This window comes from Ichthyophthirius multifiliis (genome assembly GCF_000220395.1).
Source record: "Ichthyophthirius multifiliis unplaced genomic scaffold scaff_1120509250962, whole genome shotgun sequence".
NCBI lineage: Eukaryota > Ciliophora > Oligohymenophorea > Hymenostomatida > Ichthyophthirius > Ichthyophthirius multifiliis.
The window spans coordinates 67,550-84,160 of record NW_004086335.1 but is presented as its reverse complement, the minus strand read 5'-3'; the positions used below and the strand labels follow the sequence as shown (position 1 = coordinate 84,160).

The window sequence follows — 16,611 nt, the reverse complement described above, 5'->3', positions numbered from 1 at the left end:
TATATATAATTTATATTTTTATATATATATTTTTTAATATTTATAATTAATTTATTTAATATTATATAAAATTTTTTATTTATAAATTTATATTTTTTAATTTTTTTTTTTTTTTTAATCAAATTTTTTATATAAATGAAATTTTTAATTATATTTTAATATTAAAATTATATATTTGTTTTTTAAATTTTTCATTATAATTTTAATAGGGGATATATTTTTTAAATTTTTTATACTAATATTTTTATTTTATATTTACATACTTTTTTTAATAATTAATTATTTCTTTTATGAATGTTTTTTTTTTATATATGTAAAATAATATTTACTTAATTTTTTTATATATATTTTTTTAATTTCATTTAATATCTAATTTTTATATATTATATATATGAATTTTTTTTTTCTTTTATAATTAGAAAATTTTTATTTAATTCAATTTTTTTATTTTGTATTTATAAATAATTATTAAATTTCTTTTTATTTTTGAATTAAATATAATTATTTATTTCTAAATTTAATTTATTTCATAACTTTATTCATATTTTTATATTTTAATTGTTTTAATTTTTTTTATGTTTCTGTATTTTTCGAATTCTTAAAAAATATATTATTTTCATTAAAAATAATTTAACATTATAAATTTTAAATTAATATATCAAAAAAATATTTTTATTTTTATATAAAATTCTTTATATATAATATTAATTTTTCTTTTAAAATTTTAAGATTACTTATAATAATTTTAAATATTTATATAATATATATTTTATATTAAATTTATAAAAACACATTATACTTATTATTTTAAAATGAGCATTAAAAAAATTTGAATATATATATATATATATATATATATTATATATATATATATATATATATATATATATATATATCTTAATTTTTATAAAAGAAATAGTTTGATAAATTATATATTTTTTTTTTTCATTTTACTTAAAACTTTCTTAACATAAATATTAAAAATAACTCAATATATAGAGCACTAAATGTCTTAATTTTTATTAATATACCTGTTTATATATTTTTATTATCTAAATTTTGTTATTTTATTAATTTAATCTATTTTTTTTTGTATGTAATTTAAATGTCTTTAAAATTAAATAATTTTTGTTTTTTATTCTACATTAATGGCAAAATAAATTTTCAAATTTCTTATAATTTTTTTTATAATTATCTGTTTTTACTCTATGATAATTTTTAAGATGCCATTAATTTAATTTTGCATTATGACCATTACACTTATATTGTTTATAATTTGATACTTTAATTACAAATTCAATTACAATCAAGTCTAAATTTAGTGTTAAATTAAAAAAAAAAATATTTTGTAGTTTTCTATTTTTATAAATATATTTTATTTAATTTTTTCTTAATTTCTGTATTATAAATTAAATATAGGTTTCATTATTCTGAAAATACCTAATATTTTTTAAAAGAATTGGAAACTAATTTCATAACTATTAATATATATATAAAAATATTATTTTTATTCTGAAAATCTCATTTTTTTAAAACTTGATGATTTTTTATTATCAAGTTATCTTTATTATTTAGTTCTTTAGTTGTATTCGTAATTTTATTGCCTGTATAAATTTCTATAGATTATTTAATTATCTTTTTATACTATACTTACTTTTTTAGATTGTAAACCTTTATTTTTCTAAAATATTTATCCATATTTTTTTTTATAGTTTTATGTATTTTGGGATTGTTTTTCTTTAGTTAAATTATTTGTTTATCATTCTGCATTTTAGAGCTTTTTTCATACTAATATTATAACTGTGTTTATTATTTATTTCTATTATTAGAAATTTAGCTTAAGTTTTAGGAAAGTATATGCTCATATTTAATAGTTATATTTTATGGTTTTATGGTTTTAATCATAATATAATTTTATTTATTTTTTATTGGTAATAATATTTATTACTATATTTTTTTATATGATTTTCAATATATTAAAGCCCTTTTTGTAAGTGTATAAATAAAACTGAGCTTTAGGAATCATTATTTTTATGAAGGGAAACTTATTCCTGCTTTATTTTGTATAGTTAATTCATTTAATTTCTGAATAAATTATTAATTTAAAATTTAAGATATGCATTTACACGGGATTAAATATATATATTTTTTCATAAGTTTTTAATGCTTCTAGAATAAATTATTTAATAATAGTTTATCACTATTTTTGTTTGTATACTTTAATATTTATAATTTTAGATAACTTGAAAATTTGAGATATAATTTTCTTTTTTATTTAAAATTGTTTTAATTAAAAAAATATAATTATAAATTATTTCAATTAAACTATCAGTTAAATATTAAATAAATATATAAATAAAATGCAAACAGTCAATGATATTTTCAAAATATTAAATATTAATAAACCTTATAAATACAATTAAAAAAAACAAGATAATAAACAATTATAATAATTTATACACTTAATTATATTTAAAAAGATAAAAATATAAAAATTAAGTATTTAAATCTTATAGTTATCTTTTTATTAAAATAAAATAAAGTAAAATAAAAAATAAATTAAATAAATAAATAAATAAAAAAAAATTAATAATAATATTAATTTAAAATAAAAAATAAAAACAACAACAAAAAATATAAAATTGAATATTTATATATATTTTTGAATTAAGCTATAATTTAAAAAATATATAATTATATATATATATAGTATGATTTTTAATTTTATGCTTTATTTTAATCGATATTTATTTAATACTACTACTATTATTAAAATTTATAGATGCTTTTAAAAATATAATTATTCATAATTTTTATTTTTAATATTTAAACATATATAATATAAAAATTACAATATTAAATATTATCTAAAAATTATAAATAATAATAATTATTTAATTATTAAATATTTAAAAAAAAAATATTAAAGTAACTTTTAAATAATTTAAAATATATATTATATCTATAAAGTACAATTTTATAATTTATTTTAATATCAATATTTAAAATAATTAATAAATTAATATTATCATATTTTTTAAAAATAAATGTAATTTAAGAAAATAAATAAAATAAAATATTAATATATAATATTTAAAAATTTATTTTATATATAAACATCTATTTAATTTTTAAATACTTTTTAAATGTAATTTATTTTTATTATATATAATAATAAAAATAAATTACATTTAAATTAAAATATAACTTTTAAATATTTTTATTAATAAATATTACAATAAGATATTTGAAAAATAAAAAATATATATAATTATTTTAATAATTCATATCCTAAATAAATAAAGATAATAAAAATATAAATAATTTTTAGTTTTCACAATTATATAATTTCATAAATTTTTATTTATATATTTTCATATCAAAAAAATATATAAATGAATATATTTTTATTTTTTCATATATATTATCATACTTCATTCTTCATCTTTTTATCTTCTATCTTTTATTTTTTTGGCTTTAACAATAACTTTATCAATAATAAGGGGTTCAATCAAATTGCAATCAATTTAATTTGGTTTTAAACAACTTTTTTCTTCATTAGAAGAGCTATTTTTAGTCGTAATAACAATATAAACCCATCCATTTCTAAAATGGCTTGTAACTTCTCTAATTTGGACTCTATCAATATTAATTATACCATTATTAATATTTTTATCTACTTAACTATTTTTAAGTATTTTATTTCCGGAAATATTCATATCAATAATTTTGGGTGGATTTTCTGAAGTGTATAGGCAAATACTTAAAGAGATTTTTGTATTTTCCGCCGGTACAACAATATTAGAGTTTAAATCAACTAGTTTTAACGATAAATCAAAATTCCTTTCTCTATAAACAGGGAATTAAATAGGGGAATTAAGAACTAATTTATATTAAAATCTAGTACATTAATCTTTAAATAAAAATTATAAAATTCCATCTGAATCAATTGTTTCTATAGAATTAGCTTAAGAAAAGGGAATAAATTAATTAATTTAATTATCATTATTATTAAAATTAATTTATCTATTCTATTATTTTAATTACTTTACTTCATCCAACAATATATTTAAAGTTTTTACATTTTATTAGTTTATTACTTACAAATCATTTAGTTATTTATTCTAAAAAATTAACATTCCAATCATTTTATTCTAAAATTCATTGACTTAATTCTAATTACTCGAAGATTATTGAGCTAAACTACTCTATAATTAAGAAACATTTTCCTATAGATTCTAACTACTACTATTGCAACTACTATTACTTTCAGTTTATTTCACTTTCTTTACACAATTAAATATAAAATTTTATTTAGGGATTTACATTTGTATTCTGGGTTTAGGTATAAAAGGTTATTATTATTACAAGTTATAGTTATTTTATATTAATGTGGTAAAGTCTGGTTGTTTAAAAGTTTGTAGTATAGGGGCCATTTATTAGTTTGGAAACTAATTTTAAAGCAAAAATAATGAATTTAAGTGACTACACTAACCATTTTGGCAGTTACATTTTGAGTCAAGTAAGCACATATTTTTTTTTTTTTTTTTTTTAATTACAATATTAAAAAGTTAAATTAATTATTATAATATTTAATTTTATATAAACTATATAAACTTTTTTTTCCCTTAATAAAAAGCAAATTTAATTTAAAAATTCATATAAAATTATAATTTCTCATTAAATTTCCTTTTTTTTTTTCTCACTTAAATAACTTTTTTTTTTTTTCTTCAAATATTTTATAATATTAAAAAAAATTAAATTTTTTTTTTTTTTTCAATTTTTAATTTTGTATTTTTATTAAAAAAAAAACTGCTTTTAACAAATATAAATATATATAATTGTATATATAATTTTTTAATTTGAAATTTATTCTAAATAAATAATAAAAAAAAAAATATATAAAAAGTGATATTTATACAAAAATGAACCTTGATTAGATTTTCGATTAGTATATTTATTATTATTTTTATTAATTTATTTAAAAAGCTTTATTAAAATAGTATTTTAAAAAAACCTTAAAATTACCCAGGAAAACATCTAGAATCGTAGCCAAGAACAAATCCATCATATAAGCCATTAGAACCCAAAGCATAAGTAAAAAATAAAAATATATATATATAATTATGTTAATAAATGTATAAAATAAAAAAATAAAGTTCCATATAATTTTTAAAGCAACAAGTGAATACATTTTAGAAAAAATGAAAGATGGAAAAGTAAAAATACATATATAAAAAAAAAAATATAAAAAAACAAAACGTTTAAAAAAAAAAAAAAAATTAAACAAAAAATAAAAAAGGGTGTCAATATTCCTGATTTCGGCGCTTTTACTTTCGAAGTATTTTCAGATTGGATAAAACCTGCTTAACATTCAAATTTCGATATTACAAAAGATTTGGATGAATAAAGAACAGACCGTAAACATGTACACAAAATCAGGTATAACTAAAAAAAATAATTTTAAAAATTAAATAAATTTATAAAGACCTTGCTTTATACCAAATTAAAAATTTAAATATGCATTAAATAGATATCCAGGAAAAGAAGAAATATCGGCTCCTAAAAGTTAACATTCTATATATTAAAAAGGATTCGGAATGACTTTTTGCAATGCAGGACCTATTGCTGCATCTTGGTATTTTTTTAATTTTAAAAATATTGTTATACATTTAATATTAAAAAAAGCTTTTTAGGAAAGGATGTAGTACAAAGTGCTCATTATGCTTTCATTTCAGCTGTTTAAGATTTAACAACATTAGGTAAAATTAATAAGAATATAAAAAGTAATAAAAAAAAAAAAAAGGATATTCGCTTGTAATTGATTTATAATTTGTAAAAATAATGGTTCAATAATATAATTTGAAATATTAATACAGACAGGATATAATTGAATAATTAAACAGAAAATAATATGAATTAAAAGTATATTTTATTAAAAAATAATATATATATATATATATATATATATATATATATATTTATATTATAAATATAATAATTTAAACTAAATTTTAATAAATTAATTATTTTATTTTTTTAGTTAAGAAAATCTGACACTCCATCATCAGAACACTGGACAACAACTTATTAATAAAAATGGGGTTAGAGCTCGTAATTTTTTTTTTTTTATTTAAATAATATATATTTATTTTATAACTAATCTAAAATTATAGTTTGAATACTCTTTTAAAAAGACCAAATAGTAGACAAGTTAGAGATTATTATGAAAAGACTTTAGCACTTAAAATTATGTCTTTAGATTTAAGTACTGCAGAAAGAATTTAATATTCTAAAATTTAAAAGATTTTACCTCCAATTTAAAAAAAATGAAATTAAGTTTTTTTTTATTGATTAGAAAAATGTTATATTAAATATTTAACATTTATAATTTTATTTATTATATAATTATTTTAAAAATTAAAATTATATATTAAAAATTATTCGAAGTGATAAATAATAAAATAAAGAATTTATTTTATTTTAAAAAACTAAAAAGTATTTATATAGTCAATAAAAATAATATTTTATATAAATAATAATACACATAAATTAAATAATATATATCACTTTTTTCTTTTATAAATAAATAAATGAATATACATTTTAAATAATTCAATTAAACATTAAAATAATATATACATATTTCTCAATAAAAAACATTTAATGACAGATTGATTTTAGTTAATAATTATGATGAATAAATTGGAGATATTGATAAAAAAACAGCTCACGAAAATAGCTATATTTACAATTAATAAAAAGCAAAACCCCATAGAGCATTTTCTATTTTTTTATTTAATGAAAAAAATGAGTTATTATTACATAAAAGAAGTAAAATTAAAATAACTTTTCCAAATTATTGGACAAATACATGTTGTTCGCATCCATTAAATATAGATCTTCATAAGCACAATTAGTAAGGTATATTTACATTAGATATACATAATAATTTATTTTATTTAATATATATATATATATAGGATCTAAAATAGCTGCAGCTGATAGATTTTAATTTGAACTTAATCATAAAATAGATGCAAAAGATTTAATATTGATTGACAAATTAATATATTAAAGCAAATATGATTAAACCTGGGGAGAATATGAACGTAATTTATATAAAAATAAATAATTTATTCTAATATTAAATAAAATATTAAATATCAATTTTTATATTTATATAAATTTATTTTATAGTTGACTATGTATTATTTACAAAACAAAATATCTTAAACAATAAAATAAATCCAAATTAAGAAGAAATTGATGAAATAGAATGGGTAAATAAAAACGATTTGTTAAATTTTTTAAAAACTAAATAAGAAAAGGTAATTATATAATATTTTTATAAATATATTACTTAAATATATATAAAAAAGGGAGAAAAAACTACTCCTTGGTTTCATAAGATAATAAATTATAAATTGTTTGACTGGTGGAATTAACTGGAAAATAACTCTATTAAGGAAAAAAAATTTAATAAAGAAGAAAATTAAAATATAATAGAACTTTGAAATTTTTAATTAAAATAAAAAAAATTAAATAAATATTTGTATAAAAATATTGTTAAACATTAAAATATTTATATATTGTAAATTTTAAATTTAGATATTTTAATATTTTATACATCATATTAAATATTTGTTTCATAAAAAAATTTTAAAAAATTATATCTATAAATAAAATTATAATACTAATATATATAAATAAATTGAAATAAATAATAAAATAAAAAATAGATATTAAAAGCAATAAAAATTATATTATAAATAAAATATATAAAAATATATTTATACTTTAAATAATATTTTTTTATATAAATAAATATATAGATATTATATATATATATATATATATATTTATTTATATATTTTTATATTTTTATTTTTATATCAATTGTTTATTTTATTTTATTTTTTAAATCAGATTTATATTGAATATAATAAAACTTTAATAAATATCATATATTTTTCAATACTCATAATAAATATTTTTTTCATTTTTTTTTATCTTTATTTAATGTTTAAACTAATATTTATATTTTTTTAAATCTAAATATTTAAAATTAATTATAAGATACATATAAAATTAATTATATATATTTTTTTTTTATATATAAAAGTATTTTATTTTTTAATTTTTAGGGCTTTTATTATACAGTATTATAAAACATAATAATTATGTTTTAGGGATATTTTTTATATATATTTATTTAACTATAAAGTTGGTATTTCTCAATTAATAAAATTCTTTTATGTTTATTCAAAATATATAAATAAAAATAGGAAATATTTTTTCTTCAATTTTCTCAATTAATAATTATTTATTATCAAAATTATTGATTTTTATTTTTTATTAATTTATCCCTAATAAAAAAAAACTCCTGATATACACTTGAATCAATATTATAACTTCTAAACTAAATTTATATATTAAATACTACATAAATAACATATAATTTTGTATAGATTCTTTTTATTTAATAAGAATTATACTTTGTTTAAATATAGGTTTAACCTTCTATATTTATCATCTTGTCTTTTTAAAAACTGCGACGAATAATTATTTTTTTATTGGTTAATAATAATATTAAATGATATTTTACAATAATTAATGTTTAAAATAATAACTAAACTTTTCTATATAATGATTATTTAAATAATATTTGGATTTTCAAAGAAGGTTAATCTAAATATATAAAATAAATGAATTGAAAAATTTAAAATTTCTTGGCATATTATTGCCTTCATATATATATAATTTTTAAGTTTCAATAAAAATAAATGGATTTTTAAAATAAATAAACAATACTAAAATATATATATAGCTTTATTTTATAGTTATATATATAGACAAAGTAAAAAGTAATATAATAAAATTTTAATATATTAAAAGTAAATTTATTTTTAGTTATTCATATTAAATTATATTAGTATTTTAAAATCATTATACTTTCAGTTTATCATATTAAATTATACTAGTATTTTAAAATTATTATACTTACGACTATAATTAAAATTAAAATCGTTAAAAATGTAATTAATATATATTTTTTTCCTTTTTTATTTGTTTAATTTAATAATGTTTTATCACTTTGATGAATAAGGATTTTTTTGCCTGTATTATGTTAAGTTTCTATTTCATTTGAATACGAATTACCATTATTTTTTTCTTCTATTAAACTCAGTTTCTATTTTTCAAAATATTCCTATTCATCAATATCACGAACTAATAATTTCAAATTAAATATTTTTTTTTTAATAAATTAAGCTTTTAGTATCGTTCATTCCAAATAATTAAATTTATGTCTTTCATTAAAAAATAAATAAATTACTTTTAAAAAAATAAATTAATTCTACTTTTTTATTAACTTTATATAGTTTGATTTTTCGTTTTCTTTTATAGTTTTTAATCTTCTTTATAATTTTCATTATTTTTTTATTTATTATTTATGTTTTCTTTTTAAGTATAAATATAATTAAAGAATTTTTATTATTCTTTATTATTATTCTTTTTTGAATATTAATTATCAATATTTTTAGATTTTAAAGGTGAATTTGTGTTATTTTCATTTTATATATTAGTTTTATTTAAATTAATAAATTATTGCTTTATTAATTTATACTGAATTTTTTATAATGTTTCGATTTACTTTGTTTTTTATATTATTTAAAATATATATTCATTTTATTTTTTATGATTAATCCAATTATTATATTTTTTTTTTACCTAAATAAAGAAAGCTTTTAACTTAATTATTTTTATTTAATTCCAAGAATTTTTTTTTTTATAGAATTAATTAATATATCATAGAGATTAGAGCATTAATCAATATTCTAATCAAAAATCTAAATTATAAAATTAATTTTAAAATTTATTGTTTTTTTATACGATTTCAAAATTATCAATCAACTAATTTTTGTTGTTAACAAAAATTTCTTTTTTAATAATAAAAAAAATATAATAGTAAATATTAATCTTAAATTTTAATTAAGTTTAAATATAGTTTTACCATAATAATTGGATATTAAGTTTGTGTTAATACTTATTTCATATAATGTATTTTAAATATTTTCAAAATTAATTTTTTAATTCTTTGTATTTTGCATAAAATTTTAAATATATAAATTGTTATTTAAAATATAAAAATTTAACAACCTTTTTTTAATTGTAATGTATTTATACAATGAAAAATAATGTTCAATTATAAAATTATTAATAAAATATAAGATATGGAATTGTGTTTAAGAAACAAAAAAATTTTATCGTAGATAATTTTATTGATTTTATAAATAAAAAAATGTATTTAAATTAAAATAATATTTATATATATATTTTCATTTTATTTTTTTATAAAAGTTTTTTATATACAAAAAATATTTTAAACTTATTCTAATATTTGATTTGTTCTTTATAAATCCAAAAAAATAAATATATATAAATTAATAAAATTAAAACAATATCATTTAAATATAAAACTATTATTAATTATTTATTTATATAAATAATTTTATTTTAGTCTTCATATAAAAATAAATGTCAATCATACTTCGAAATTCGAAAAGTTATCATAATCAATTTTATCTTCCTTTTATAAAAATATTTTATTTTTATAATAAATAATAAAAAAGTATACCTAAAATCCTTCAGAAATATCAATTTTATGACTATTGCTATTTTAAATATCATCATCGAAGTCATAAAATTCTTTGTTATAACTATTTTTTTAAACAAAAAATTAAAATATTTAAAAATATAATATTTTAACTTTTATAGTTCATTATCGTTATTTTTATCCTAATTTATTTATTATTATTGTAAATCATTTTTTCGATGTTTATCTATTTTTTATGATTATTGTAATTAAATTTTATTTTCCTATTATTAATTCATATTATCATTTAATTATTAATTATTTTATTTCGATTCTTCTTGTATATTTAAGATTTAATTTTATATAATTTATTCTTATTAATTTTTATTTTAATTTTTTTATTGTATTTAATAAGGTTCTACTTATTTTTATTAATTAAATTCTTATTATTCTTATATTTTCTATCTATATAATTATTATTCGTTATTTTTTTGAAATTCATTTTGTTTTTTGAGTTTTTCTTCTTCTTATATTTATTAATTTTTAATTATTAGTTCATCTTATTTTTATTTAAATAGTTTTTCTTCTTATTTCTATTTTTTTATTTATATTTTTTCTTGTTCTTCTTATGTATTTGCTTAAATTAATAACTCTTTCATTTTTTAAATTTTTTCGTTTTTCTATTCTTCTTCTTATTCTTACCTTTTTTTTAAGATTAATTACTCTTATTCATATTATTTTTTTAAGTCTTTTTCTTTTATTCTTTTTTCAACCTCTTCTCTTTTTTTTTCTATTCATCTTATTCTTCCTATTACTTTCTTTTAATTTCTTATAATTTTTTCTTATTTTCTTCAACTTTCTTTTTTTAATCTTCCGCTTTTTTTTTTAAGTTTCTTCTTATTTTTTCCTTTGTTCTTCTATTTATCTAACTTCTTCTTTTATTTTTTTTATTCTTATTCTTTCTTTTTCTATAGTTCATTTTTTTTAATTTAATCATCTTACTTTTTAAGTTCATCCTACTTTTTAATTTCTTCGCATCTTTTTTATTAAAATTCTTATTATTTTTTGACTTCAACATCATTTTTTTTAACCTTATATTACTTTAATTATTCTTGTTAAATCCTATAATTTTCCTATTTTCTTAAAATATCATCTTAGAATTGCTTTTTATCAACATAATTTTCTTTTTTATTTAATTATGATTAATATTCTTCTTCTTCCTCAATAGAATAAAAGTTATTTTCTCTAATATTTTCATTTTAATTAATTAAATTTTTTAATATAACTTTTTAATTTTCCTTCATATTATATTATTACAAATGTTTATAATTTTTCATTTTTTAAAAATTATTATTATTTTCAAATTTTTTAATATTTAATTCTTTTAAATAGTTATCCTAACCTATTTCCTATATTATATTTTGTAATCTTATAGTTTCTTCAAAATAAGCAATTTTTTCTGTCTATATTTTTAAACAAAATAAAAAATAAATTTTAAATATTTTTCTTAATTTTTTATAACTTCCAATTCTTTATATCTTGTATGTTTTATACTTTTTTTCATCATTTCTATTTATTGGTTTTTATATTTAAGTTATTATTAAAGATCTTTTATTTGTTTCTTTAGATTATTTACTTAAAAGTAATTCTTTATTTAAGGAAAAAATATAAAATAAAAATATTATAAAATATAAACTTCTAAATTAGGGATTTGCTTTTAATTAGATTATCTATTAAAGTTATATAATTCTTCAATTATTCTTTCTTAATTTTATATTTATTTTTGCATTACTATTTGCTAAGTCTTAATATTAGAGTTTGTAGATTTTAAATTATTTATTTCGTCTTTTGCATTCATTAATTATTCAAATATTTTCTCCTATTATAACCATTATTTTAAAATAAAATTTAAAAATCATATTACTTTATCAATCTCTTGATAAGCTATTTTGAATATATCAGCATCCTATAAAGGTTTTTTTCTATTTTATTAAAAATTTAATAAGCGAAAATAATTTTATTTCCATATATATTACTGATGACCATTTTTATATGCTGATTAAACAGAAAAATTCATATTTTAATTACTCATTTAAGACTCTTTTTATACATAAAAATTATTATGTATAAGATATCTTTTATCACTAAATTTAATTTAACGATTAAATTAAATAAATAATTTTAAAGGTTAAAAATTACACAAGAAAGTTTTTCTTTTAATGTTTTTAAATAAAATTTAAATTATCATACATAATTTAGTTTAGCTTTAGCTTTATCTTTAATTTTATTTTTTTCGAATAATGATTTTTTTTGTTTAAATTAAATTAATAAATTAAGTTAATTTTAAATGATTAATTAAGTATTTATAAAAAATAAATAAAGATAAGAATATTATTTAATTTTTTCTGAATTAAAACACACATATAAAATTATCAAAATATATTATTTTTATTTTTATCATATTTAATATATAAATTGTTTAAATATATATATATTAAAATTATTTAATAATTAATATTTTATATATAATATTGTAAAATTTACAGTTTCTATTAATATATAAGAAATTAAAAAAAATACAGTATATATATTAAATAATAAAAATTAAAAAAATATATATCTTTTTAATTATTTTGTTTTTTAACCAAAAAAAATATCTAAAATTTAATCAATTTAAAAAATGAATTAAAAAATAAATTAAATAAAGGCATAAAATTATTAAAAACCATAACCGAGCAAGATTTATTAAATTAATCAATGAATTTCATTCGTTTTTTTGCAAAAAATAAAAACACATAAGATTACAATGACCATAAAGTTTATTTTCTATAAGAATTGGTTAACAGAGTTAAGAAATTGCACTAACTAAAATCCATTAATTTAAAAAGATTCTACACTGAAGAAGCAAATGTGATAAAAGTTATCCGTTATTTTCTTATAGATTCCCGTTAATTATTAAGATAAAATGCAATAATGTTTTTTTGCTTTATTTTTGAAAGTGAAAGGATATCTTATTAATATATCTAATTTAGTATTCCATTGTTTATTTCAAGATCTTTAGAAAAAGATATCCGTTCAGAAACAAGGGCATAATAAAATTATTAGGAAATTATGGCGGCATTAGAATTTATAAAAAAATGGATAGAAGTCTCTCCTAAAACATTTCCTAAATCTTTAGCTAATTCTCTTATTTCATTTGCTGAAATTCCAAATATAATAACTACTCTTTAGGATTTTGCAATGGAAATAATAGTTAAATTAGCAGTCGAAAATACGTAGATTTGTGCATGGAGTGGAGGAATAAAATTTCTTATCGAAAATGCAATAAATCCTTAATTTATTTCTCATCTAGATTCTATTATACATACTCTTTTATATTTATTAAATAATCCTAAGCATAGAAAAATATTAAAATATTATCTTGATATTCCAAAATTTTTTGGAGTATTTACTGATATTTATGTGCCTTTTCATTAATAACCGAAAACAATTACAACAGAAATATATAAAAAAAATATAGAAATTTAAGAAAAAAAAATATTTATGGCAAAAAAAATAATTGTTTCGATACTAAAAACATGGAAAGGTTTAATATATTTAGGTATAAAATAAAAAATATTAAATATGATTTAAAAATATATATATATAAATATATATAAAAATATAAATATAAATATAAATAATAAAATAATAAATATATAAATAATATATATAAATATATATATATATATATATATATAATATATATAATATTATTTATTTATATATATATATATTTAGGTTATTAAAAATTTTTATTAAGATCATTATTTTAAACATTAAGATAACCAATTTTTGAATAAGTAAGAACAGGAATATAAGAAATAATTGGAGAATTATTATCTTTTGGTTCTACATTATAATAATAAGTTACTAGCTTTTCATGTTAAAATTTACTTAATTAATATTTGATGGTTTTAACTTAATTATTTTTAGATTGTGATTTATTTGCTGTGCTAATTGAATTATCTGTTTTAGACGATACACTTAAATAATTAAGATCTTAAGAATAATTAAAATAATTATCATTTTTAATGTACAATTTAATTCCTAATTGTTCTAAATATACAGATTTTTTACTTTCTTCAGTCCATAATGATTATTCTTTCATAGATTTAAAAGGAAAATGTTCAAGTATTGTAAATTGTATGAGTAATTATGTTTTTGATACAAAAATGTAAACTAATAGCCATTCCTAATTAATTTATTAATGTGAGAATTTTTTTCATTTTACATAATTAGGATTACCATCTCATCGTATAAATAATACTTAATATATATTTTAGGAAGGTAAAGTATTAGGAAATGTTGAATAAAATAAAGAATTTCTTTAACTTTTGGAAAAATCTTATATTCATAAAGAAAATGTTAAATGGAACTGGACAATTATATATGAAATAATTAAAAAATATTTTTCTTTGAAATGGTAGGAATTAAAAGGCAAATTTGTTAAAAAATTAATCCTTTATTTTCATCCGAATCAATAATATTTTATTTCTCTTGAATGGAAGTAATAAAATTTTATTTAGGCTAAAGTGGGATATGCTTTAATATATAATTTACTTAAAATACCAGATGGTAAAAAAAATGTATTAAAAAAAATATTAATTTAATTTTTTTTTTTTATTTTTTTATTTTTTTTATTTTTTTTTTATAAAAAAAAGGCGCTTTAATGCTTTCAGTGCCATAAACAGATACTATTTGTATAAACAGAAGTTTTATGGGCGAACTTTATCATATTTTAGCTATTGATAACGATCAAAATGTAATTCACTAAGCTCATCATTTATTATAACCTTAAGAATATTCCACAAAAATGATAAGAGAATATATTAGTTGGATAGGGTTGTTTGCCTCTTTTAAATATGGTTAAAAGCTTTTAAAAGATGCTAAAATATGGGAAACTCTAGAACTCTATGTTAAATATTAATAAAAAGATCATATTCTTATTCATATTTTATTTTGCTTAGATTATGGAAAATAAGGGCCATCAAGATCATTTCTTTATTTTTGTCTATAAAACGGATCTGAAAATTTATAAAAGGCTAGTTTAGAGCTATTAAGATTATTATATAGAAGCGAGTTTGTAGGTATGTTTATATTTGTTTATAAATATTAACTTTTATAACTTACTTTTAAAAAATATATAAAGATTTCTTTTAATATGGAATAGAAATTCTTATTTAAAAAATGGATTCACCCACAAGAGAATTAAGGGAAAAAGCATTGAGTGTAATTTATGAAGTTATAAAAGATACCGATTAAATGAAATAATTTTTGAATTTAAATCCAAATTTAACTGATTTATGTGAAAACGATAACCCTTTGCTTTATATAATAATGAAAACAAGTTAAGGCTTTAATTATTTACAAGAAAAATACAATTGGATTGAGAAAATGGTTTATAAATGGGAATCTAAATTAAATGAAGAATATGCTGAAAAGCTAGAAAAATGCCTCATTAATTAATTAAATTTTAACTAATAAAACTAAGATTTAAATTCTTTTATTTTTCCTAATATGTTTAATAATAGCTAATCTTAATTTTTCGCTTTTGGATTTATTCATAGAATTCCTTGGATTTTGAATATTTTAATAGTATGTGAAGAGTTTTAATAAAAAAATTAATATTAAATATATATAGGCTATAAAGGAGATTAAAATGTTTAATATATTGTTTTAACAGGATATCCACTATATAATTAGAATTAATAATATATTAGATTTAATTAAAACTTCACCGTTTCATTAAATTTATAAATTGGAAAAGTAATTTTTTTTATATTATTTTTTTTTTTTGTTTAAAAAAAATATAAAAAAGCATTTTATTGATAAGAATTGTAAAGAACAATAAAATATGTATTAAATTTAAATAAAATGCGAAAATATAGACAATAAATTTTTTTATTTAAATAAATATGAATAATATGTGATAAAAAAAAATGGAATATCTCTAATTTTTGAATTAAATTAAT

General features: G+C 14.8%; 2 protein-coding genes across 2 annotated transcripts, besides 24 other annotated features; both read left to right on the top strand. All coding sequences in view use genetic code 6, as the record gives it.

Moving 5' to 3' along the window:
• Window positions 1-84: a microsatellite.
• Window positions 85-833: 749 nt separating this feature from the next.
• Window positions 834-896: a microsatellite.
• Window positions 897-2,528: 1,632 nt separating this feature from the next.
• Window positions 2,529-2,587: a microsatellite.
• Window positions 2,531-2,593: a microsatellite.
• Window positions 2,545-2,622: a microsatellite.
• A 2,051-nt stretch (window positions 2,623-4,673) lies between these two features.
• Window positions 4,674-4,727: a microsatellite.
• Window positions 4,728-4,919: 192 nt separating this feature from the next.
• IMG5_120280 (hypothetical protein) lies at window positions 4,920-6,260 on the top strand (the record flags this gene model as incomplete). The annotated part of the gene is made up of 9 exons (XM_004032504.1): window positions 4,920-4,951; window positions 5,004-5,097; window positions 5,160-5,219; window positions 5,303-5,442; window positions 5,489-5,638; window positions 5,689-5,762; window positions 5,807-5,925; window positions 6,044-6,114; window positions 6,177-6,260. Coding segments are annotated over 9 exons (824 nt in total), but the record flags the coding sequence as incomplete, so codon positions are not given.
• Window positions 5,230-5,277: a microsatellite.
• Window positions 5,236-5,301: a microsatellite.
• Window positions 5,946-5,997: a microsatellite.
• Window positions 6,261-6,399: 139 nt separating the features above from the next.
• Window positions 6,400-6,444: a microsatellite.
• A 1,139-nt stretch (window positions 6,445-7,583) lies between these two features.
• Window positions 7,584-7,627: a microsatellite.
• Window positions 7,628-7,767: 140 nt separating this feature from the next.
• Window positions 7,768-7,873: a microsatellite.
• Window positions 7,779-7,827: a microsatellite.
• Window positions 7,783-7,833: a microsatellite.
• Window positions 7,817-7,874: a microsatellite.
• Window positions 7,839-7,894: a microsatellite.
• Window positions 7,895-9,492: 1,598 nt separating this feature from the next.
• Window positions 9,493-9,517: a microsatellite.
• A 2,073-nt stretch (window positions 9,518-11,590) lies between these two features.
• Window positions 11,591-11,628: a microsatellite.
• Window positions 11,629-13,138: 1,510 nt separating this feature from the next.
• Window positions 13,139-13,210: a microsatellite.
• Window positions 13,211-14,140: 930 nt separating this feature from the next.
• On the top strand, window positions 14,141-16,468 carry IMG5_120270 (rapamycin-insensitive companion of mtor, putative; the record flags this gene model as incomplete). The annotated part of the gene is made up of 4 exons (XM_004032503.1): window positions 14,141-14,198; window positions 14,378-15,214; window positions 15,301-15,726; window positions 15,789-16,468. The coding sequence occupies 4 exons, from the start codon at window positions 14,141-14,143 to the stop codon at window positions 16,466-16,468; spliced, it is 2,001 nt and encodes a 666-aa protein (XP_004032551.1).
• Window positions 14,233-14,373: a microsatellite.
• Window positions 14,292-14,372: a microsatellite.
• Window positions 15,250-15,287: a microsatellite.
• Window positions 15,250-15,289: a microsatellite.
• Window positions 16,333-16,366: a microsatellite.
• Window positions 16,469-16,611: the final 143 nt, after the last annotated feature.